General features: G+C 42.5%; 1 protein-coding gene across 1 annotated transcript; it reads left to right on the forward strand.

Moving 5' to 3' along the window:
* The first annotated feature begins 1,052 nt into the window (after positions 1-1,052).
* On the forward strand, positions 1,053-26,705 carry LOC146515999 (equilibrative nucleoside transporter 1-like). Its single transcript, XM_085161573.1, has 13 exons — positions 1,053-1,251; positions 5,171-5,314; positions 7,842-7,923; positions 8,163-8,335; positions 8,675-8,814; positions 13,441-13,575; positions 13,694-13,791; positions 13,990-14,068; positions 16,543-16,601; positions 16,706-16,814; positions 16,978-17,063; positions 22,009-22,208; positions 25,917-26,705. Exons 2-13 carry the CDS (start codon positions 5,289-5,291, stop codon positions 26,026-26,028), a joined length of 1,299 nt encoding a protein of 432 aa, XP_085017699.1. The 5' UTR covers positions 1,053-1,251; positions 5,171-5,288; the 3' UTR covers positions 26,029-26,705.
* Positions 26,706-26,760: the final 55 nt, after the last annotated feature.

The following is a 26,760-nucleotide window of genomic DNA, read 5'->3' on the forward strand; positions in this document are numbered from 1 at the left end:
ACTCTGAGACAGGATATTTCTAATTTTAGAGATGTTGCGCAAATGGAAGAACGCAGTCTTACATATTTGTTTAATATGTGCGTTGAAGGACATATCCTGGTCAAAAATGAAGGTGAAGGTGAGGGGAGATAGACCTCCATACCTCGGAAAGCCTGAGATGTTCCCAGAGAGGTGGAGTCTAAGACCCAACCTGACATGTAGACACAGATGAACAGGCATACACAGACACAAACGTGCATTCCCACCCCCGTATACACATAAATGAATACTCAGCACTCACCCAATGGTCAATGGTAACTTTATTGTCCCTAACGGGAAATTGATTTGCAGTATGTCTGTACAAACAAACAAACAAACACATCACATACACTCACCAAAATAATATAATATAATATAAGCCTGAGAAAACAACCTAGATTTTTCATCAAAAAAGTGCAATGGCAACAACACTTATGGTTTAGTGTTATTAACTATGATAATAGCACTAGGTACAAAAGACAATCTATGTCTCTTTGTCTTCACTGCAGGCACTTTATAACGACAACCTGATGGAAGCAGTTGAAAATCATTAATGACTGACCCTCTTAATTATTGATCGGGTAAAGTTTCATTATCTGTTTACTACGAATTGAAATGAAAAATCAAACAATAATCTGCAGGTCTGCTCTGAACTCCATGATTAAGATCTTCAGATTTTTCCGACGTCGCAGTTTCATCTTGCTTTGTGAAATCCGTGGCTTGACTATCCCGTCCATGTTTGTGATAAGTCACATGTTGTAGACTTGTCCTCATTTACGCGAACACGCTCACAGTTGGATTAAATAAGTTCTGGGTTGATTTATGACAACCCCCGTCTGATGGCGTTACAGAAGCCAGTTAGGGAAAGAAATCTCAGCTATGTTGAACTTGCTTCTTGGTTCAGGGAAGAAAAGAAAATTCAACATCAGTAATGACTCAGATATTTCCTCGTTATCTGTGCTGTTGTTCTGCTCCGTTATCATGTTTCCATTATTTGCACAGAAACAAAGTCCATTGCACTGACTGCTATCAGAGGTTAAAGGTCAATGGGCTCTGAAGAAGTGATTCTGCTGAAGGTGCAGAAAAAGGAGAGACAAATGAACGAAGGAGAAGAGATAGAAAAGAGGATTTGAAAAAACGTGACAAAAAGAGGAAGAAAGATTTCACAACAGACTGGAGACCAAAGCTACAGATGAGAAAAACAGACAAAAACGGAGCAAAGTGAGATAAAAGGTGGGTTTTACTGGTTCACACAGCAGGAAGAAAAAGCGGCTGAACGTTATCAATACATCCAGGAATCAGTGAAAGAATATCTGGCTACACTCGAGGTAAAGCCCTTCAGCTGGTTTGTTTCCTGTCAGAGAAATGCGTCATTTAGACTTTCTGCTGATTTTTCTGAACTTCATCTTTTTTCATTAATGTACTGGCTGGTGCCAAATTAAAGGAAAAGCCTGAACCTTTGGTCTTCCAGTAGTGAGGTGTAGCTGGCAGGGCTCCAGTCCACAGCTGGAGAAATCTCACTTTTATGGAAGCAGCAGAAAACCTGTGATGCAGCACAGCCTGCATTTATATCTGAGTTTGTCTTCTTTTCTGCTGTTTAAAGCCCCAACGTCCTGGATCTCTGTTGGGATTTCCTTATTATTCTGTGTCTGCCTTGTGTTTCTACTGATATTTATGTTTTGGCGTCACCATGTTTTTACTGACAAGTTCAGCTAAAACTCTGACTTTGTTAATCCTGAGATAAAAGTGATCCTTTTATCCTCTGCAAACAGAGTTGACCTCAACTCTGGGATGGTTATCCTGGTAGCATGCTCTGTGAATTTAACCTGTTCGGTGGGCTGAGTTGAATTGAACTGACAGCAATTCCATCAGTGACTGATTATCAGCTCAGAGTGAGGTTGAGGCTGAAATGACTTTAAGGCTCTAAATGAATTTAAAGTGACTTAAAAAGCAGCTGCAGAGAGTCAGGTTGTAATCGATTACATCCCCCAGCAGCCTACGTCTATTGCAGCATAACTAAGGGAGGATTCAGGGTCACCTGGTCCAGCCCTAACTATATGCTTTAGCAAAAAGGAAAGTTTGAAGCCTAATCTTGAAAGTAGAGATAGTGTCTGTCTCCTGAATCCAAACTGGAAGCTGGTTCCACAGAAGAGGGGCCTGAAAACTGAAGGCTCTGCCTCCCATTCTACTTTTAAATACTCTAGGAACAACAAGTAGGCCTGCAGAGCGGGAGCGAAGTGCTCTAATAGGGTGATATGGTACTACAAGGTCATTAAGATAAGATGGGGCCTGATTATTTAAGACCTTGTATGTGAGGAGCAGGATTTTGAATTCTGGATTTAACAGGAAGCCAAAACAGAAGAATGGCCTGTATTTGTATAGTGCTTTACTTATCCAGTCATCCACCCATGCACACACATTCACACACTGGTGATGGCAAGCTACATTGTAGCCACCCTGGGGCGCACTGACAGAGGCAAGACACTGGCGCCACCGGGCCCTCTGACCACCACCAGCAGGCAACGGGTGAAGTGTCTTGCCTAAGGACACAACGACCGAGACTGTCCAAGCCAGGGCTCGAACCGGCAACCTTCCAACCTTCATAAACGCATGAACTAGTTTTTCAGCGTCACTCTGAGACAGGATATTTCTAACTTTAGAGACGTTGCACAAATGGAAGAAAGCAGTCTTACATATTTGTTTAATATGTGCGTTGAAGGACATGTCCTGGTCAAAAATGACTCCAAGGTTCCTCACAGTGTTACTGGAGGCCAAGGTAATGCCATCCAGAGTAAGAATCTGCTTAGATACCATATTTCTAAGATTAATAATAACTAACTATTGAATGCAGAGAGGTCTATTAACACATAGTGAATGAAGAGGAAACAGCCAATGCATCATGGGAATCCCCCAGCAGCCTACACTTATTGTAGCATAAGCAAGGGAGGATTCAGGGTCACCTGATCCAGCCCTAACTATCAGGATCAGGAAGAAAAAAAAGTGGACAGTGACCGCACAGAGAGGACGCCAATGTTCACATGGTGGACAGAGAGGACAGATGGAGTGAAAGAAGCATCTATGTCCACGTCTTCAAGCTTCAAGCTAAAGACTCAGACACTTTTCTTTCCAAGCTCCTTAGAATAAAATAACATGACCTCCTCAGCACCTGCCTGTTATAAAAGTCCATCAGCTGGACCTGAGACCTCCCTGAAATCTGACCAGCAACTTTAACCAGGTTAGCAAGTCTGGTCTCATTGGTCAAGACAAATTACCGTAACCAAGCAATTAGGGCTGTGCGATATGAACAAAATCTCATGTCCCGATATAAGAATTCTATCGTCCGATAACGATATAAATCACAACAATGTAACATTTTCTGTAAATTCTGTGAATCTTGGGCAGCTCGACTTGTGTGAAGTGTTTCCAGCTGCGCATCATGTAGCTGGAGTCAAGTGTTTTAACCGATGCATGAAACGATACATTTTTAGACATAAGTTGTAACGGCGCCGTTTCCTTTGTGAGTACTTATTACACGGCGTGCTGCGGGGAAAAGCCTGTTCTAACATTTGAGTCTAAGCTTTATTTTTTAGCACCTGACAGCTTATTTTTTGCTTCTCATCCATAAATACTCTGCATCTTTCACGTGATTCAGTTTATTTTGAAAAGTCTCAACAGGATCTTGAGCTTTATTGTGAAAGGTTTATGTGGAAAATAAACAAGCGGACACGCGATGGTCTTATCATCATTGTTGCTAACGACAACGCATAAAAACAGGCGCTTGTCCGTCTGTAGTGTGGTTATATTAAATATAAGAGAAAGAGAGAACTTTAAGACATTAATAATAACTACAGTGACATCAGAACATGAAAAAATATTGCCGTAAACAGTTTATTTTGCGACACCACGAAACAAACGATAGCGTAAAATGCAACAATAGACGTTTTTATATCGTCATCCGATATAAATCGTTACATCGAACAGCCCTACAAGCAATGGTACAAAACATTAAAACTGATTCAACAAAACTTTATAAAAAGGGTCATCATTTCACCTGAAATGTTCAACACTCCTTAAAAAGTACAGCTTTGTTGGACTTTTTTTCACTGTGGAATCAAAATGTGACTCGAAGAACAGAGCCTTATCAAGAACAACCCCCAAATTCTTACAACTATCCACCAGTTCAATGGCAGCAGCCTCAGTGCAGGGTGGGGGATGGCTTCCTGAAGTCAATAACCATGTCCTTAGTTTCAAAGGTGTTGATCTTTAAGAATGACGAATCACACCAAGAAGCAAACTCATCCACAACATCGTATGTCGTAGTCTATGGAGCTCGGAAAGAAAAGCATCCAGACTTCTTTACATTTCCTTGAAGACGTTTCACATCCGAGAAGCTTCTTCAGTTCTAAGAGCAACTGGTGGAGAGCCCCAGGTATTTAAGTGTTATGTGAGTGTCCCCATAAGTGGGTCGTGGACCCCCTATTGATCCTCTACCTAATCACACGAGCCAAGGTGTGAAAACGAGTGTAGGTCACAATCAGCCAGGGCTGGATATTAAACCAAAAAAAAATACACAAATCCAACCAAAGCTGTAAGATGCAGAAGGTGGTTTAAGAATAGGTGAGAAGAATCAGAGCGATAAAAGATGGGAGCAAAACTAACACAGGACACAAAAAAGACTAACTTTCAAAGTAAAATAGGAAGTGACCGAAAGATAATACACACATAGAAGATGACAGAAATACCACCAAAGGTCAAATAAAGAAACAATAAAGAGTAAAACACCGAAACACAAGGCAACGAAACCAAAGCAGGAACAACAATGCCCTAATGACTCAACATATTCAAAGACACCAAACGAGCTGTGAGAAATAACACGAACGTGAGCATGACATGTTCACAGTGCATCTGTTTTCAGACTCCTGATAGTGTTTCAACCAATCAGTATTCAGTTCGCTGCTTTGCATCACGATGGTTCTCTCAGTTTGAACCAAACTGTGTTTGAAAGTCTTGGATTAATTTCTTTTCTTTTGAAAGGCTCTGGGTCAGCAACATCACAGCTTCAGGAATTTAAAGTGATGTTTCAAACTATTTAGTAAAGCTAACAGATACTCTTTAACCCTAACTCTGGAACTCTTATCTGTGTCACACACAGCTCCACCTCCTCCTCCTCCTCCTCCAGACCCTCCGACTGGGTGCACCTTAGACCTTCAAGTCATCGCTCCATCAGCTGATCAGTTTATTTGTTCACTTGACTGATTCTTCAGAGAAAAATGGCTGCCAACTCACCGAAAGACAAGTGAGTAAAACAAAGAAGTGAGAATATTTTCACATTCATGCACAAAAAAGACAAAACAATCAGCAGTGACTATGTTCAGAAGTTCTTAGAAGTAGACATCACTGCTGATGATGAGTTATTATATATAATCAATATAACAAATGTGACAGATGATCAGATGTTTTGTTGTATCAGAAAAACAAAACTTGTAATCAAATAAATCAACAGGGACAGATTTTAATGTGATAAAGCTGCCGTTAGTTCAGCTCAGTTCGGGTTAGTTTTTAGTTTCTGATCTTTAAACATTTTCATAAAGTTTCAAGTGGTTTGTTGACGTTTGTGAACTGAGTGAAAAGTGGCTGCAGGGTGACGATAAGCAGTGACTGCAGCAGAGAGATAAACTGATTATCAATAACACACCCTACACACACACACACACACACACGCACGCACAAGTAACATATTTAGCAGTGTATATGAATATGGATGTTGCACACAGACAGATGTTTGGAACATGTGGACTGGTTGCGTGTGAGTGTATTACTATAAAAGACTGCATTGTAAAGATGGCAGCTGGGATCAAGGAGCATCCTGACACTGCATCATGCAGAGAGTGGGAGGGGTTCACCAGCATGGGTGAGGATTTAGCAGATATCCTAACACGTGAAAAGGTCTGAAGGACCTTGTTTTCCTCACTGTCAGCTGTACAGAAAACAGAAAGGGCACCCATCGAAGCTTTGGCAACTTCAAAGAGTACCTTCCTGCAGGGAGTGGTTGTGCTAGCAGAAAACACCAGGAAAGGCCAAAGAAACTCGGCCAACATCCCCTAATGACAAGGACAGACAAGATAGACTAAAATGGGCAAAATCGCTCATACTGACATGCCAGACTCCAAAAGCTCCCACCAGGTGGCAAAAGTACAGACACCCTTTACTTAAGACGTACACATACTAGTGTTGAAAAATACTCCAAGTAATAGCTGAAGTACTGATTCAACTTTACTCTGATTCTTTACTGAAGTAAGAGTGAAAATGTATTCAGCTGAGTAAGAAAACAAAGGTTACTCTTTGGAGGACGTTTCTCTCAGGTGTTGGTATGAAGGTGGAGTTCAGTGAACGAGTCTCTGCTCCACTTGATGTAAGCTAACTGTGACCATGAACCCACAGCCACTGTGCAGCAGTCACACTTTTCTTTACTTTAAACCCATCACAGTGCAGCAAACTAAGTTTCAGGAAGCATTTGAATTTTCTCTCTAGCCCAAAAGATTTGAGATCTGGAACGTGACGAGCACAACGAAGGCAGGACTGATTTTTCTGTCTGTTCAGACAGCAGCTGTTTGTGAATGGACCGGTTTTACTCAAGCACTTTATACAACATACCTCATTCAGCCATTCATACAAGCACCTCTTTCTAGACCTACATGCTTTCTGTCTAACATGCACATGCCAATGAGTGTATCAGTATCTTGGCCAAGACACATACAGACTGCAGACTGGAGCAGCTAGCAACCAACAACCTTATAATTAGTAGATGACCTGCTCTACCTCCTGAGCTACAACCAAATCGAATGCTAGTGTCACGATCCTGGGTCTTATGACCCAGCGTTTTGAGTTTTAGTTCATTTTGATGTTTATAGTTTATGTTTAAGCTCATTAGATTTCTATGTTCATTTGCTTATTATATTCCCCTTGTGTTTTCAACCCTTGTGTTAAGTCTCCCTTATCCTTCATGTGTTTCATGTCCGTTTCTTATGTTGTCAAGTTCATGTAGTCATGTCAGTGTTTCATTGTTTCCTATTTTATTTTGAAAGAGGTCCTGTGTTTTGGTGCTCTGTTTTGCTCTTTCCCTGTGGGCGTCGTTATGTTCATGTTGTGTCTACTTTGCCTTTCTGTCCCATGTTTCAGGTCCCTATGTTCTGTCTCAGTTGCTGTTAAGTTTACATGTTTTGAGTTCAGTCAGTGTGTTTCCTGTTTTACTTTGAAGGTCCACGTCTCATGTGAGTGTTTCTAGTTTTGCTTCCCTTGTCTCGTCCAGCCTGATTACTCCCAGCTGTGCTCTCCTTCTGTGTCTCATTCCCTCGTTATCCCTCTGTGTATTTAAGCCCTGTGTTTCTCTTTGTCAGTGTTGTAGTCTCCCTCATGGCTGTGTTTCCCTGTGTGTTAGTTAGCTATGTCCCAGTTTAGTTTAGTTATATTTTTTGTGCCATTCTGCAATAAAGCAGCTTTTTGAGTTTAATTCCTGTGTGGTGAGTTTTGCGTTTGGGTCCTTCTCCTGCCTGGACACAGCCGAAACATGACAGCTAGGCCCTTTGTGCTACCATTGTACAGAGACTGTAAATAAATGATGTAAGATAAGGGTTAAAACAGACACACCTGAGTATTAGCTGACACTCAGCTGATCCACCTGCAGAAAACCTTACAGAAACAGATCTGATGAATTTAGTTAAATATTTATACCTGGTTTTAATCCTTTATCACTTCTCATTATTCTGCGACTCTTTCACAGTGAAAGCATCAGGATAACCTTTTTATTTTAAAAATCTCTGCAGGTATTTTGGAGTATGGCTGATTTTCTTCATGCTTGGTTTGGGAACGTTGCTGCCGTGGAACTTTTTCATGACTGCTACCAAGGTGTGACATTGCTTCCTGTTTTCACTTACATACTATTTTGTCCTCAAAATAAATTTTTATTTTGAAAGATATTGCATTATATTTGAAACAGTAGTTTGTTTGTAGACAAACAACAGCTGTGATGAAGTGAGTAGCTGTGTTTATCAGAGGTGTTTTGCAGGTATTTCATGACCAGCTGCATGTAAACAGAGTCATTAAAGGTATTTGTGGGGTTAATGCTCTGTCTGCCTGTCTGTCAGTACTTCACCAGCCGTCTGAAGGACACCTCAGTGGTAATTTCTTCAGCCAATCAGACAGAGGTATCTAGTGACGATCGCACTGTCCTCGAGGCCATATTCAACAACGTGATGACGCTCTGTGCAATGTTACCACTGCTCATCTGCACGTGTCTCAACTCCTTCCTGCTCTCATTGTGAGTAAAGCACCACACTGCTGTATTAGTACTTATATTTTTACTACAAACCTCAGTCACTCAATTACACACACATTCATACGAGCTGTAAACAGTATTTTCTATACTTTATTGTCTCATCTAAAATTCACGCACACACTGATGGATGCATCAAGGTTATGGCCACTTCAGCATGCAGACTGCAGCAGCCAGGGTCCAAATAACTAATCGGGTCATTCGACTGGCAGATGACCCGCTCTATCGCCTGAGCCAAAACCGCACAATATCCCTTTAAAGAGCATCTGCTCACCTTGAGCTCCAAGCCAGTCCTTGAGCTTCCTCTTTTCCTTCTCCTGTCAGAGTCTCGCAGCGTCTGCGTGTCATGGGCAGTCTCTTTGTCATCATGCTTGTTTTCATCATCACCGCTGTCCTCGTGAAAGTTCCTCTAGAGCCCTTCCACTTCTTCCTCAGTACCATGGTGAAGATTGTCATCATCAACTGTGAGTCTTTTTTTTCTTTGTTTTGTTTGTCTGTTCAGCCTTTGGGCCATACTACAGGGCAGTCTGTTAATCTGTTTGTTCGTTCATTCATTCTGGGATCTTACAGATCAGTTTTTAACCAGGTCTGTAAGATCCCGGATTTTTTATGCAGCCAGACTGAGGAACTGAGCTCATGGTTTTATTCCACCTGTCAGACTGCTTTGGTCACTGTGGCTGTAGCTCAGGTGGTAGAGCAGGTCATCCACTGATCGGAAGGTTGGTGGTTCGATCCCTGGCTTCCCCAGTCTGCATGCCAAATATCCTTGGGCAAGATACTAACCCCAAATTGCTCTCCGATGCATCCATCGGAGTATGAATGTGTGTGTGAATGTTACGCAGATAGCACTTAGAAAAATGTGCTTGTGCGAATGGGTGTGAAAGGGTGAATGTACAAGTTGTGTGCAGCGCTTTGAGTGCTCAGAAAGAGTAGAAAAGCGCTATATAAGAACCAGTCCATTTACTGTGGCTCATTTAAAAAGACTACCTAAAACTAAATCTGAGCCCTGGCTGAACGACATGACCCGAGCTGTCAGACGCGACTGCCGTTGAGCTGAGTGGAAAAAGGACAAACTACAAGTGACGTTCCAGATGCCAAAGAACTGTTGGCGTCAATATAAAACAAACTGTAAGAGATGCCAAAAGAAAACACTTTTTATTTAAAACTATTAACTCTGTTCTTAGTGCACCACATACTGACTGTATCGAGCCCTCGCCCGAAGGCTGTGAAAAACTTTTACACTTTTTTTATTGAGGTCTCCTCCACAAGGGCTCAGATCTCTCCTTGTGCTCATAAATAAATAATAATAAATAACATTTTATTTATATAGCACCTTTCTAGACAGAATCACAAAGTTCTGCACATAAGATAACAAATAATAAAAGGAAAAACAGACAATATAAAACAGGCAGAAATTTAACCAAAAACAGTTATAAAAAGGTGAGTTTTGAGTTGTTTTTTAAAAACAACTACAGAGTCCACAGTTCTTAATGTCTGAGGGAGAGAGTCCACGGTAGCATAAGCTCTGTCACCCTTTGTTCTCATCTTAGTCTGTTTTATAGCAAGTAAGCCCTGATCAGATGACCTCAGGGACCTGCTGGGGACATCGGGCTGTAGCAGATCGGAGATGTAGGCAGGTTCCAGTCCATACAAGGCTCTAAATGTCAAGACCAGGATCTTGAAATGGACTCTAAATTCCACAGGAAGCCAGTGTAGCTGAAATAGCAACGGTGTCACATGAGAATACTTGGAGGATTTTGTCAACAGCCTAGCTGCAGCGTTTTGCACAACCTGTAGACGATCCAGAGAACCTTTGCTTAGACACATAAACAAAGAGTTACAATAATCCAAGCATGAGGAAATAAATGCATGTATAGCTATCTCCAGTTCAGGGCGAGATAAAACCAGGCTTAGCCTAGCCACATTTCTTAAATGATAAAAACAAGACCGAACCAGAGATTTCACATGCCCATCCAATGTAAAAGTCGAGTCAAAAGTGACACCTAAATTCCTGATAGAGGATTTAACACACACTGAGAGAGGACCAAGGGCTTTCACTATCTGGGATAAAAATCTGTCCTGAGCACATACGAGGACTTCAGTTTTCCCCTCATTGAGTTGGAGGAAATTTACAGCCATCCAACGTTTGATGGAATATAAGCAGTCATTTAAAAGCTGAAGCTTAGATAAAGCAGCATAACAGTGATAAGAGATGTCCTCAAAAGAGCCCATTATAGGCTGGAGGGGGAGAAGATATATTAAGAACAATAAATTACCCAAAACCGAACCCTGAGGGACACCACAAGTAAGGGAGGTAGAGGATGACCTAAAATCGGAGACCACCACAGAAAAAGATCGGTTACGTAGATATGAGGAGAACCACTCCAAGGCAGTACCCGATACACCAACCCAGTGTTTAAGCCTTTCGAGGAGGATGTGGTGGTCAACAGTGTCAAAAGCCGATGTGAGGGCCAACATAAGTAGGACTGAGCATTTTCCTGCATCATTATTCATCAAAATGTCACTTAAAAAAAGTTCCAAAGTTCCAGAGAGACATTCAGGACTGCAATCTCCTCTGCTTCACCGAGACATGGCTGAACCCAGCGGTGCCGGACCACACCATCCAGCCAGCCGAGTTCTTCTCGGTTCACCGCATGGACAGGACACGGGACTCGGGGAAGTCAAGGGGAGGCGGCGTGTGTTTAATGGTGAACAACAATTGGTGCAACAGTGCGAACGTTGTTCCTCTCACACGCTCCTGCACACCAAATCTGGAACTACTGTCCATCATGTGTCGTCCTTTTTATCTGCCTCGAGAGTTTACATTGGTCATTATAAGTGTAGACACGATTGAGCAGGTAGATGATGGCGTCCTCTGTTCCGAGACGAGGCTGATAAGCGAACTGAAGGGGATCCAGATGTGGTCTTACTCTGGGTCACAGCTGGTCCAGGATGAGCCTTTCCAGGGTCTTCATGATGTGGGAGGTCAGTGCCACGGGCCTGTAATCCTGGGGGCCACTGGGACGTGGCGTCTTTGGTACAGGGACGAGGCATGATGTCTTCCCCATCACTGGTAGCCTCTGCAGACTCAGACTCAGCATGAACAGTTTATGAAAGACTCCACACAGCTGGGGGGCTCAGGTCTTGAGGACGGGGGGACTCACTCCGTCTGGTCCAGCAGACTTGCCTGAGTGAAGTCTCCTCATTTGCATCTCAACCAGGTATTGAGTGAAGGTGATGGGTGGGGGTGTCAGGAGTCTCCCAGGAGGCAACAGCGCCATCTGAAGAGAGAGGCTGGCACAGTGGTGTGGCTCTGGGCTCCAGGCTGACTACAGGTGAGGTTGTGGGGGTGGGAGCAGACACTGTGGTGTCGAATCTATTGAAAAACAGATTCAACTCGTTAGCTCCATTCTCACCTCCCTCAGCTCCCCTGCTGTTGATTGGCCTGAATCCAGTGATGGTCTTCATGCCCCTCCACACCTCTCTCATGCTGTTCTGCTGGAGTTTCCAGCTTCCTGCTGTAATTGTCCTTAGCCTCTCTGATCTTGACCTTTAGTAACACCTGGACCTTCCTCACCTCCTCTTTATTGCCCCCTCTGAAAGCCTTCTTCTTGTTGTTGACGAGGGCTTTGATGTCAAACCCCGCCGCCAGTAAAGCCTGAGCTTTACCTGAATACCTCCCCTTCTCCCTCTTCTTCTCCGTGGTCTAGAGGATCCGCCGAAATCGCCCGATGAAGATCCAGCTGATGGAGGAGGGTGGAAAATGCCGAAGGAGGATGAAGAGACATCGTAAGGCATCGTAGAGGATCGGATGGATAGCAAAGCCAGACGATCATACACCAAGGCAGCCAATGCATCATTAAAACTAAATGAGAACAGCAGAGCAGAAAAAAATAATATAAAAGTAGTGGAGCGCGATAAACTGCACCCGGCCGCGGCAGAGCCAAACACAGGCGGCATCATACCGGAAGCAGCAAAAAAAAAAAAAAAGACCTGTCAGTCTCTGCTTCCTGCTCTGCTGTCTTTGACAGGTTTGAGCCTGTGACTCTGTCCTTTTTAAAGGAAACTGCAGGGTCTCCAAATGATGCTTCCCAATGCTTCCTCCAACTACTCGCTCAACCACCACGTCATCTAGGTAAACAGCACAGCCTTTCGGCGCATTAACAACCGAACTCATGAGTCGCTGAAATGTAGCTGGAGCATTGCGTAAACCAAAACCGATGACTGTATATGAATAAAGACCAGATGATGAAAGCAGATATGTCCTGAACTCTGGGAGTTAGAGGCACCTGCCAATATCCCTTTGTTAGCACTCTGCTGCATTACTGTAATGCACTTTATATAGGGGTCAGTGCATCATATATTACTCATCTACAGAGGGTGCAAAATGCCGCAGCTCGTCTTTTAACTGGCACTCGATTTCAGCTTCACTTCACTGGCTGCCCATTACATTTAGGATTTGTTTTAAAACTATTTTATTTGCTTTTAAAGCTCTCCATGGCCTCGCCCCATCTCATCTCTCTGAGCTGCTACAGCCTCAAACACCCACCCGCTCTCTCAGGTCAGCTGATCAGCTGCTCCTGCATGTACCCAGGAATGGACGTAAACTTAGAGGTGATCGTGCTTTTGTTGTAGCAGCTCCCAAACTGTGGAACGAGCTTCCTTTAGAGATCAGACAGGCCTCTTCACTGCCTGTTTTTAAGTCACTCCTGAAACCCACCTCTTTACCCTGACCTTTGACACCACGTGAGATGTTGGTTTTTAGTTTTTAGTTTTATTTTAGTTGTTTTTAGTTGATTCCATGCTGTTTTATCTTGTTTTGTTTTTTAACATGGGGCTGTTTTAATTTTTATGTATTATGTGTTTTATTTATTTATTTTTGTTGTTTTCTGTTGTTCTATTGTTTTTAACTTTTTTTCTGTACAGCATTTTGGTCCTGTGCTGGATATTTTAAAGTGCTTTATAAATAAAATTGGATTGGTTTGTTTGTTTGTCTGTCCGTCCGTCCGTCCGTCCGTCCGTCCGTCTGTCTGTTCAGCCTTTGGGCGTGCCACAGGGCATTCCGTTAATCTGGTTGTTTGTTTGTTCAGCCTTCGGGGCTGTGCTACAGGGGAGCCTTTTTGGGATGGCTGGATTGCTCCCAGCTTCATACACAACTCCCATCATGAGTGGTCAGGGACTCGCTGGGACCTTTGCCGCCTTCGCCATGATCTGCGCCATAGCAAGTCTGATCAATAACTCACCAATAACTCATTGGATTCAGTTTTATGACACTTTGCAGGAACTTGAATCTCAGTACACAGAGATTATAAAAGGTTGATTTTCTGTCTTTTTCGGGTGCAGGCGGTTCGGAGCTTCAGGATGCAGCGTTTGGGTATTTCATCACAGCCTGTGTGGTTATTTCTTTGTCCATTCTCTCCTACATCCTGCTGCCCAAACTGGTACGTTGTCCTTTTATTCCATCTCCAAGACCTGAGATACAAAATATGGATCATTGCAGTACTAGCCCCTCCCACAGCCGCCAGCTCAGTGCATCCTTAAGAAATCAGATCTCACAGACTCTGGTCCATCCTCAGCTTGCCCCTTTCAAGGCATCATGAGTGAGTGCCAAAAGACTTTTGTTTTGTTTGTGTTTTCAGGAGTTTTTCCACTTTTATCAGGAGAGAAACACGAAGCAGATCTCTCTGGAGCAGAATTCGATCAGCCTGATGAACAGAGGTACAAAACGTATTTTCTAAAAACCTTTTGCTTATCATCTCAAACCGGCTTAAGGTCTTCATGAAAAGTTTGTTTTAATACATATATCTCTCCTTGCTACTTTTTATATTTTCCACACAGGTTATTTACTTGAAACTGAACATTGTTCATTCAGCTGCTAGTTTCAGTCATTATACAAATGTACTGTTTATAAGGTTAGGAAAATCTGAGGAAGTCACCTGGATGAGTGACGAAATGTTGCTCTCACTATGTCCAGATGAACAGATTTAACTTTTTGGGATAAACTGAAATAAGAACATTCATGTTTCCATCCATCCATTATCTCCCACTTTTCCATGACTCGGTTGTGGGGACAGCAGTCTGAGCAGAAAAGCCTCGACCTCCCTCTCCCAGCCACCTCCTGCAGCTTGGAACACCAAGAGGTTCCTAGGCCAGCTGAGAGGTATAATCTCTCCAGGGTGTCTGGGTCTGCCAAGGGCCCTCCACCCAGTGAGACAGTCCAATCGTATCTCTCCAGTCCTCCATATCTATCTGTCAATCTCCTGTTCCCCTTTCATCTCGCTCATGAATAAAACTCAACTCCACCCTTTTCCAACAAACAACCATGGCCTCACACTTGGAGGTGCTGATTTTCATTCCCGTTGCTTCACATTCAGCTGTGAGCTGCTTCAGTGCGAGCTGGAGGCCACCACCTGATGAAGCAAACAGAACCACGTTATCTGCAAAAAGCAGAGATGAGTTTCTGAAATCACCAAAGTTGAAGCCTTCTGCTGCTTTACTACGCCGAGAAATTCTGTCCATAAAAATGAACTGAATTGGTGACAAAGGCCAGCTCTGGCAGAGTCCAACACACACTGGGAAGGAGTCCAACTTATCGCCTGCCAAGCTCTTCCAACGGTTGTATAAGTACTGAATAGCTCTTAACAACAGGCTACACACCCGTACTCCCCAAGCACCTACCAAACACTCTGATGCATGCAGTTGAATGCCTTCTTATGTCCAAAAAACACACGAAGTGGTCAGACAAACTCCTATGCACCCTCAAATATCCCCAAGAGCATGAGGAGTTGGTCCAGAATTACTTCTGGCAAACTGGAAAAAATCAAGTCTTTTTCCATGGTTTTTGCTTAAGCCACTGCCTGATCTGCATTCTGCTTGGTCTGCTGGTACCAGTCGAGTGCCACAGGCTAACCAGGCTAACCCGATAGGGCTCCTTCTTCAGGCTAATGACACCAACCACCTTGCAGCCACAGCTCAGTTCAGTAGCTTCAGCAATGGGGGACACAGACTGAACACCGTCCATTCAGACCTCATGTCCCCAGTCTCCCTCAGAATGCTGTCAAAGCTCTGCAGGAGGTGGGAGTTGAAGATTTAGCAGACCAGAGCTTCTGCTAGGTATTCCCAGTGCACCATCACTATACGTTTAGGTGTGCAGGGTTTGTCTAGCGTTATCCCCCGCCACCTGATCCAACTCACCACCAGGTGTTGATCAGTTGACAGCTCATTGCATTGAGGTTAGACCGATTATATCTAGCTGGTACCTCTCAATCTCACACACTAGCTCAGGTTCCTTCCCCACCAGAGAGGTGATGTTCCATGTCCCAATTGCCAGGCTCGGTAGCCATGGATCACCAGGGTCTCTGCCCGTGGCCACCACCAGGCACACAATTCATCAGACTGCTACAGCACCTCCTGCAGGTGGCCCCATGTCCCTTCCCCAGGTGTGCCTGGCCGTGCCACATGGGCTATCCCAGCCACCAAGTGCTTTCCCTTTGGCACCTTCCTCAGGCCTGGCTCCAGGCGTGGCCCCCCTAGCTCTATCCCGGGCAGTAAGAACTGTTCCCTTGATCATGTACACATAAGAGTCTTTTGAATCACACTTTGTCTGGTCACTCACCCAGAACCAATTTGCTATGGGTGACCCTACCAAGGAGCAAAAGCCCCCCAACAACATAGCCCCTGGGATCTCTGGGACACACAAACTCCTCCACCACTATAAGACAGCGCTTCACAGAGGGGTAAAACAAATTGAAACATACAAAATGTAATAAATCTGCATGTCACTCTTCTTTCACACAAAATGTGAGCACCTGCTTTCTCCAGTCAAAGAAATAGTAAGATCTGGAGCATGGAACTCCAGTCAGTCTGAGCTGCTGGAGCTTTCCAGCGGGGCTTCATTCACTGTTTTCTGGAAAAAGCTGCAGATAGAAAACCTCCATCATACTAAAAACATAAAAGAGTCTGTGAAATGCTTCCACTGTTTTAAACTTCTGGCTCTGAACATAACCCGCTACTCTGTTACCGTGGTTACTCATCAGGTGAAAAGAGAACCACACAGAAAAATCTCACTTTGAGCTGGACACAGATTGCTAAGTCATTAATCTGGCATCACAGTTACAGCGCTCTGTTGTCATGTGTTTTATTTATCCTATCATTTACGTTGTTTTGTTGTTTATTCTGTTGTTTATGTAAAGATGCAGTAGCTGATCAGACGAAGCCTCAGGACATCTCCATGCTGAAAATCTTTAAGAAGGTCAGCTACACATTACTTAACTGATCAAGAAACAGTCTATAATCAATATAAACTGTAGTTTGTTCTTTAAAAGGAATGTCTGACCTCTGACCTTTGGCCCTCAGATCTGGATCTTGGCCCTGTCAGTGTGTTTTACCTTCACTGTAACCATTGGCACATTTCCCGCCGTCACTGCCGACACCAAATCCACGCTCAGTGACGGAGGCTCCTGGGGTCAGTCAATACCTCGTTTTCTGTTGAAATGACGGCTAATGTTAACCTTTCTTCTTCTGTGGTGTTTTGTTCCATGTTTATCTGCGTGAATTTGCCCCCCCCAGTTTCCTTTTCCTTGTTCTACTGATACACGCAAACATTCGAATAATTGTTTTATTTGCAGACCAGTACTTCATTCCTGTCAGCTGCTTCCTGCTCTTTAACCTGTGTGACTGGGGTGGGCGGAGCTTAACAGCCATCTTGATGTGGGTGAGTTTGAGTTCTGTCATCAAGCAATTCAGCAATAAACAACGAACAGCAGCCTCCAATAGGTCCTCCGGCTTCACATTGACAGTCTTCTCCCTCCCATGATTTCATCTGGGCGACCGTGGTTCAGCGGGTTGGGAAACTCATCTTATAACTGGAGGGTTGCCGGTTTGATCCCCAGCTCTGTCTGTCCTGGTCATTGTTTCCTTGGGCAAGACACTTCACCCTACTGCCTACTAGTGTTGGCCAGAGGGGCCGATGGTGCGATATGGCAGCCTCGCTTCTGTCAGTCTGCCCCAGGGCAGCAGTGGCTACACCCCTAGAATGGTTTCAATCATATCTCCTTGACCGCTCCCAGTTTATTCAACTGAAATCATTCTGCTCTCGTCTTTTCCCGGTCACTTCTGGTGCACCCCAAGGTTCAGTCTTAGGCCCTCTTCTCTTCATAATATACATCCTCCCTCTAGGTACCATTTTCTGCAAATTTGATCTTCACTTTCACTGTTTTGCTGATGACACCCAGTTATATCTCTCCTGCTGACCTGATTCCTCCCTCCCACCTTCTTCCCTTAAAGTAGACCTTCCCAAAGTGTGGGGCCCGCCCCCTAAGGAGGGCGCAGAGCCATTGCAGGGGGGGGCGCGGGATGAAAAGGGGGGAAAAAACAAAACGCTTGGACACTGCTAGCACGGCGCCCACACAAACGCAAAGCAGGAGATGAAGCATCGCTGAATATGTTTCCAAACCAACTTCATTCTGAGCCAAAGACTAGAAAATATGGTGAAGCAAATCTGCCCTTTGGCTTCACCTGCACAGGTGCTGAGGTAGGTCTCCCTGCAGGGTTCGTCTTTCCTTCGTCGGGAGCAGCGCTGGGCTGTTTAAATTACGGACAAACAGGATCCCACATTCTTGAGTTTTAGTTCACAAACACTTCTTATAATGACTAACTACTCCTGACATTTTGTAGATGTTAGCTCTTTATACAGTAAAGTTACAGCGGGATACAAATAAATGAATATTATTACACAGGAAATAAAAAACAACTACACGTAAAATAATCACACCGTGACGCCTCTGCCTTTCTAAATGGAGGGACAGTAACTGCGTTTATATGTAAGCCTGTAAAACCTGCAGACAGTCAGATTAACAGTATTTCGTCTCTATCTGTCATTCTGCAACTCATCTCATGTAAACAATAACGTGGCCACAGCGTGACGTGAAAAAAGGCACATACCTTTGACGTTGCGTGACCAACTCTGTATTCCTCGTCCACACGTAAAAGCAAAAAAGGAGTTTTAAAAAATCTCAGTTTTCGGTGATTCAAAACGCCGTTTACGTGGACGAAACAGCTGCGTGTTCAAAAATACCTGTGTAGGTGTGGACGCAGCGTAAAAGAGTTAGTAGTTTATTTTATTACTACCTGTAATTTATTGCAGATTACTTGTATTTGCTTAATTGTCTACTAAATGTTTGAGGTGTGAAATAAACCGCAATGGGGGGGGGCGAACATTTTTCTTGTAAAACATAGGGGGGCCCTGCCTCACAGAATGTCTAGCCGAATTAAAATCCTGGTTTAGCTCTAATTTTCTCAAGCTCAATGAGGATAAAACTGAAATCCTTCTTGTTGGAACAATTTCTCTCACTATCGATAACTCCACAGTTTTCCCTTCTCAGGTTAAGAGCCTTGGTGTCATCCTAGAAAGTTCACTTTCCTATAAATCTCACATCAATAATCTCACCTGTTCTGCCTGTTTCCATTTACACAACATTAACAGATTACGTCCTTCTCTTTCCACCCAGTCTACGTCCATTCTTGTCCACAGTCTTGTTACCTCCCATATGACTACTGCAACTCTCTTTTGCATGGTCTTCCCCAAAAATCTCTCCATAAGCTTCAACTGGTTCAGGACTCTGCTGCTCGCATTATCACCAGAACCCCTCCTACCAGCACATCACCTGTCCTTCAGGATTTTCACTGGCTCACAGTGAAAATCCTGATGATATACAAACTTCTTCTGCTCACCTTCAAGGCCATTCCTAACCTGTTCAGCACCACCTTTTCTGCCCATTCACTTCGATCTTCTTCTATCCAGCTTTCTGTGCCTTCCTTCCACCTCACCACCATGGGAAGCAGAGCTTTTAGCTGCTCTGCTCCCAGGCTGTGGAGCTCTCTGCCCTCAAATATAAGAAACACTGGTTCTCTCCCAGTTTAAATCCCAACTCAAAACTCATCTGTTCAAATCTGCAAGTTCACTGTGAATCCACTGTTTGTTAATTTTATCTTGTGCTTTTGTTTTTATTGTTCTTCATTGTTCTATTATGTGTTTTTATCTATTGTACAGTGTCCTTGGGTGTCTTGAAAGGTGCTTTATAAACAAAATTTATTATTATTATTATTATTAACTGTAGCTGCCTCCACCAGTGTGTGAATGTGAGAGTGAATGAATAGTGGAATTGTAAAGCGCTTTGAGGGTCTCATAAAGCGCTATATAAATGCAATCTATTATCTGGTTCTTTATTTGTAGACCTCGAAAATTATACAGACCGTTATACTGGTATTAAGATGCAAGACAAATTTTATTGCCAATTTAGTTTTAATATTTATATTGTTAAATTATCAAAAGGCTATTAGTGCAGCAAAAACAAAGTATTTCTCTGAGATCGTGTCTGATAACAGTCACAGACTTCGTATTAATCACTAACTTAGTTCTTAATCCCCCTACTGCTGCTCCCCACATACCATCGAAAGCAACATGTGAAAATGTTTATTAACGGGATCACAGATATCAGGTCTCATATTATCCTTCCGACCCATCTGTTCATACGCCAACTTGGTTGCTTGTGACCACTTTGAGCCTGTTGTCAGTGGTTGCAGTGTGGGTGAGGAAAGGAGGACCCAAGCGCTGGACTCACAGGTAGGTGAAGGCTGGTGTTTATTGCTGAATGAACGAGCAGAACTGAAGCAGGAAATGGCTCGCTGGCTAGCTGAAGGAACTAACAGCGACAACATCAATGACACGACGCTGAACGAGTGGAAACAGAAGACTTAAATACACAGACTGATGAGGATGCTAATGAGAGATCGGTGGGTACACAGCTGAACATAATCTGGCTAACGACACATGAGACGAGCTGACACAGGAAAAACAGGAAGTGAGAACAACATTGATGTGGCAAAATAAACTGAACATGACAAAACTGAGAACACTGGATCAATGACCCAGGAAACCTGACACCTGTGTCCTTTTCATTACTGAGTGAAGCAGTCAACCACCTGAAACCCACCAGATGTTCTCTGGATATTGTTCCATCGCGTTTACTGAAATATGTTTTTGACATCTGTGGGTATGTGTTTGCTGTCTGTTGTCAGTAGCAGTCTCTGTCTGTCCCTGCTGACTTCAAACATGCTGTGGTGGAACCTATGCTTAGGGCTTTAAATGACCTTTTAACTTTTACTGACTGGGGAGATTCTGCCATTTTAATACTAGTAATAATAGTACACAATGTACACAGTGGGTCATGGACGCTGCAACCTCATCCCGCCTCCGGCTGAGCCGCTGTCTCCATCGGGTGGGAAGTAAGCATGGGAGGAGGCGTTGGATCGGGGGGAGGGAGGGTGGTGAGGGCGTATCAGTATCAGTGTGCATGTGTGCGTGTCGGGATGTGTGTCCTGAGTTTAGTCTGAGAAAGTGTCCTTTCGCCTGTTAGGCAAAGATCAAGAGTCCGCAGCCTACGCAGGTGACCTTGAGGAATAGGGCAGAGAGTCTGTTCGCATCGTTGTTGTTCCTCTTGGCGTCAACCTTCGAGCAGTTGGTGCCGTCAGGGGTGGGGTATAGCCGCATGAGAGATGTTAGTATGTGGTCTAGGGAGAACAAACATTTTTCAGTCATTCTAATGTCCATCACTGGCCTCCAGGTGTATCGCTCTTTTAAGAGCCATGAGCTCCTCCAAGATCTTTCCCATATTTCATTCTCTGAATGAAATATGGGAAAGATTCGTTTAGAGAACAAGAGCAAGAATGAGAGGCTCTCTCAGAGTTAAAGTCAGACAAGACGAGACAAGGACATAGAAGCATAGAAGGGAAGCTAAGGGAGGGAGAGGCTGGAAGATGCATCCGACTCCTCCGAGAGCCAAGAAGATCAAATCTTACTCAGATCTTCTCATGTTGTGTTTCTTTTCTTAAATTTTGTCATGTCTTCCAATGTTTTTATCTCTTTTGAATATCTTACAACACTTTGGTCAACAGTTATTGTTTGAAATTTACTAAACATTTGACTTTGATTTTAAAAGAAAAGATTTGTGATATTTTCAAAACCCAAATTGCATAAGATGCATTGAGAAGGGGAGCGACATTCAAATATGATGTCATCTGTTCAGAGATTCCTTAAAAGCAGAAACTATCCAATGAACTTAATAATTTAGAGGAGTAACAGAATAGTTTGAGCCTAAACAGTTAAAAGTCAAAGCTTTAACAGAATCAGTAAAACAGCTATTAAATGTTTCCACTATACTTCGCTCTTTAATCCGATTTGCTCACATATATAACTCCATGTGGAGATCAGTTACATTGGAATTCCTTATTAAGATCTTTAAATGATGCCACATTTCTTTAGTGTTTCCTTTGCTTTGTTAATAACATCAGTTACCACATTATTTCTCAGTGTAATAAACAAACACCTGTCATGTTGTGCTTGAGAACATGTTTCCCTGATTTCATAACAGTTTACATAGTTGGTCCTTTGTTAACCCGTTAAAACTCAAAGTCATGTGTTACCATTTTCAACTCTTCCCTTTTTACTTTATGATTCCAGTCTATATTCAAATAATGTCATTATTGGTACCAGTCTTTAATGAGAGTATTCAGTTTATCATAAAGCACTTTGTTGTAGATGGTGCTCTATTCCAATTAAACTGAAAGACATGTGAGCTGATAGTCTTCTTTTTTTCCAGCCAGGAAAAGACAGTGTGATACTTCCTGCATCCATTGGGTGTCGCCTGGTCTTCATCCCTCTCTTCATGCTGTGCAACGTTCACCCTCGTGCCCACCTGCCAGTCGTTTTCCATCACGACTGCTTCTTTATCCTCTTCATGATCCTCTTTGCCTTCAGTAACGGGTACCTGGCAAGCCTCTGCATGTGTTATGGTCCAAAGTAAGAAACCTGCACACAGCAAACACCCCAGCATGTTAATGTTAGTCTTGATTTTCTCTGTGGAGCTCATTTTAAGTATTAAGTATATCACAGTTGAGTCCAACACAGCTTCCTGTGCACCCACCAGCAGCAGGAGTGGTCCAGTGCTTTATGACCATAATATCCTATTAGAGCGATTAGAACATGCTGTAGGTATTACAGGTACTGTGCTGCAGTGGTTTGTATCATATCTATCTAATAGACTCCAGTTTGTGCATGTAAATGGAGAGTCCTCTTCACACACTGAGGTTAATTATGGAGTTCCACAGGGTTCAGTGGTAGGACCAATTCTGTTTACACTATCCTCCTAAGACCCAAACTCATTCATGGCATGCATTCTTAATTTCTCTTTGCTATTTGGGCTGATTGCAACCTGATGAATATAAAAACAAAGAATTATCTTTTTACCTGATGTCGTTTCTGAGCAGAGGATATCAGGCCCTTGTAGAGCAAAATTTAGTATTTTGATCTAGACAACCCAAAATGGGATGTCCAAATATGTAGACGCCAGGTCCTCGGTGGTTAAACATGCTTCCCTTAGGCAGTATGATCAGAAGACATAGCACAGCATACATTAACAGTTCATGCATTTATGGAGTGTTTATAACAAGGTGCAAATTACTGGATACGTTCAGAAACAGGAAAGTCAGACTACACCTACAACAGAGCCCACACAGCTTTGAAGCAGATTTTTGGCCAGATGAAACAAAGATGGAGGGGCAACAGAATGAAGAGAGAAGCATTAAAAGCTTTCCAGAGACCTGTTTTCATCTCAGCAGTCACTTATTATTCAGCACCTCCCAGAACAGCGTTGTTCTCTGTACTTCATACATGTATACATGTGTATATGTGCCTGCTGCAGAGTGTAAATGCTCCTTTGTCCTCTCTCAGAATTTATTATTGGAGCTTCTAAAACAATTTTATAAAGTTACCATGTTCACAGAGATTATCCGAATCTGAACACCGGTTGGTCTTGTAAGGTTCCTGTGCCATCCTTCATCCATTACCGACTATAAATGGTACATTTTACTCCCTGGCTACTCAAAAAAAGTTTTCCCCTCCACACTGTATCCTTGTAAAATGTCCCATAATCAACAACAGCTGATTTTAAAGTTAACTGCAGTACAGAGTGCCTGCCTGCACCTTTGTTTCTCTTCAAAACCAAAATCTGACCAAAAAGGTTCCTAAATTAACCTTTTTACTGCTTATTGATATTTTTATAGTAAACTTAAGTTTTATTTCAACATTTATAGTCTAACAAACTTCTTTTTTAAGTTATAACTAAAATAATATAAAATAATACTAAGTATATTTTTAGTAATGCAAGACTAAAATTTCACAGGCATTTAATATTTATTTCATATTTCAAGCAGCAGTCCCCGCCTCTTGCCCTGTGGTAGCTGGGATAAGCCCCGCCCCTAGATTTAAGAATAATATAGATTATTCATTTCTATTTGTATTTTTTCTGTAATTTTACCAGTTAGGGTTATATAAGATACACCATCTGGGAAATTACCTTTTGTCCATTTACCAATACAGATGTTGTATGCTCATAAAGAAAATACATTTCAGACTGTTTTTGTAATTTTATTGATATTTCAAGCAACAAGAGTATTCTTATATTTAAAAATTAAGTTTAAATTACTTTCTTTCCCATTATTGAACAGACACTTAAATTAAAAACAGTGATAAAATCAATCTTTAAATATAAAATTATGTTAATTTTTCTGATTATTTTATGGTTTCTGAAAACGGGGCCTTTGTCTAAAACTAGCTGCAATGTAAAACATACAGACTTAAAAGTTGAAAGCGTTGTGGGTCCACTCAGGATTAGGGAGGAGGTGCCGTGAGTAGTGATGTGGAGAATACAAGCAATAGAAATGAGTTTCCTCTGAAGGTGTCTGGGCTCAGCCTCAGAGATGGGGTTAGGAGCTCAGAAGGAGCTCGTAGGAGAGAGCTGCACCTCCATAAGGAGAGTCAGCTGAGGAGTCCCTATGGGAGGAGACGCCGAGGCAGACCTCAGACACGCTGAAGAGACAGTACCTCTCAGCTGGTTTGGAAACATCTCGGATTCAATTCAGTTTATTTATACAGCGCCAAATCACACAGTCGCCTCAAGGTGCTTTACATTGTAAGGTCGACCCGACAATAAAAGATACAGAGAAAAACCCAACAATCATATGACCCCCCATGAGCAGCACTTTGGCGACAGTGGGAAGGAAAAACTCCCTTTTAACAGGAAGAAACCTCCAGCAGAACCAGGCTCAGGGAGGGGCGGGGCCATCTGCTGTGATTGGTTGGGGTGAGAGAAGGAAGACAGGATAAAGACATGCTGTGGAAGAGAGACAGAGATTAATAACAGATATGATTCAATGCAGAGAGGTCTGTTAACACATAGTGAGTGAAGAAGAAACACCAAGTGCATCATGGGAATCCCCCAGCAGCCTACATCTATTGCAGCATAACTAAGGGAGGATTCAGGGTCACCTGGTCCAGCCCTAACTATATGCTTTAGCAAAAAGGAAAGTTTGAAGCCTAATCTTGAAAGTAGAGATAGTGTCTGTCTCCTGAATCCAAACTGGAAGCTGGTTCCACAGAAGAGGGGCCTGAAAACTGAAGGCTCTGCCTCCCATCCTACTTTTAAATACTCTAGGAACAACAAGTAGGCCTGCAGAGCGAGAGCGAAGTGCTCTAATAGGGTGATATGGTACTACAAGGTCATTAACTTTGGTGGCTGTGGCTCAGGGATAGAGCAGGTCACCTACTGAGGTTGGTGGTTTGATCCCTGGCTCCTCCAGTCTGCATGCCAAGTGTCCGTGGGCAAGATACTAACCCCAAGTTGTCTTCAGATGCATCCATCGGAGTGTGAATGTGTGTAAATGTCGTTAGAAAAGCATTCAGTTTAGAGTCAGTGCTTGTGAGAATGGGTGTGATTGAGTGAATGTGGTATGTTGTATACAGTGCTTTGAGTACTCTGGGAGAGTAGAAAAGTGCTATATAAGAATCAGTCCATTTACCATTAAGATAAGATGGGGCCTGATTATTTAAGACCTTGTATGTGAGGAGCAGGATTTTGAATTCTGGATTTAACAGGAAGCCAAAACAGGAGAAATCTGCTCTCTTTCTAGTCCCTGTCAGGACTCTTGCTGCAGCATTTTCCTGTCTTGCACAGTATTTCAGTCTTGCTCCCCACTTTGTGACCTTTAACACATTTTATGACTGAAAAGTGGCCTCTTTAATATACTAGCCTACATAAAACAATAGAAACAGAAAATAGGCAGTAAGAATATATATTTTACCTTAACAATTTTGGATTAACTGAAGGCTTTTCAGGGAGTTTTTAGGACTTCCTGATAATAATGAATTACAGTAGTCCAATATATAATATAATATAATATAATATAATATAATATAATATAATATAATATAATATAATATAATATAATGATACTCTGCCGATGGCGCGATATGGCAGCCTCGCTTCTGTCAGTCTGCCCCAGGGCAGCTGTGGCTACAACTGTAGCTGCCTCCACCAGTGTGTGAATGTGAGAGTGAATGAATAGTGGAATTGTAAAGCACTTTGGGTGCCTTGAAAAGCGCTATATAAATCCAATCCATTATTATAATATAATATAATATAATTTGTCACTATATTCTGTTTTTTAACAGGAACGTTCTTCCTCATGAAGCAGAAACAGCTGGAGCCATCATGGCGTTCTTCCTCTCTCTGGGTTTGGCGTTAGGAGCTGCTCTCTCCTTTCTCATTAGAATACTGGTTTAACTGGAAATGTCGTCTTTCACTTGGACTGACTGTGAAACTATCAGTGAACTCTTTTGTGCAGTTCTGGTGTGAGTGGCAGAAAAGCTTCAGTCAGACTGAAACTCCACAGCTCTTCAACTTTGTCTTAATTATTTCCTGTTTTGTCCTGATGGAGGTGCTGCAGGATTATTTTCAGTATTTATTTCTTAAACATGAATCTGTACAATGAATATTCTTTGTATGTATTCATTAGAGACATTAAAAAAGTTTAACAGGTTAAAAGATCTTTGATATTCACATTGATCGTCTTCATAGAGTTCTCAGAGCGTCACCATCTGTGATTTCCAGATAAATTATTTGACTAAACTCCAGATTTAAGAGTTTTATTGAAAGAAATGTGGTGACTTGATTAGAATTAAAGTTTAAAGGGTTCACATACTGACATACATTATGAGAAATGACTTGAGTTCCACGTTTGGTAAGCAATGAAATGACACTGAAATAATACTATTAATATTACAATAATAAAAGTTAAGCAGTATAAACTGCACAGTAATAATTTGACAGTATTAAATTGAAGCACTGAGTTGGTTATCGATGAAGTCTGATCTTCATCTCTGTTCATCTCATGTTAATATTGTAATGAGAAAAAAACTGTGTATTTAACGTGGATCCAAATAAATTAAAACTGCAGTGTGTGACGTCTTTATCAAATCGTCTTCATGCATGCTCTATCATCCAGGTTAGGAATCC

The sequence above is a fragment of the Neolamprologus multifasciatus genome, chromosome 6, assembly GCF_963576455.1.
Source record: "Neolamprologus multifasciatus chromosome 6, fNeoMul1.2, whole genome shotgun sequence".
NCBI classification, from domain to species: Eukaryota; Metazoa; Chordata; class Actinopteri; order Cichliformes; family Cichlidae; genus Neolamprologus; species Neolamprologus multifasciatus.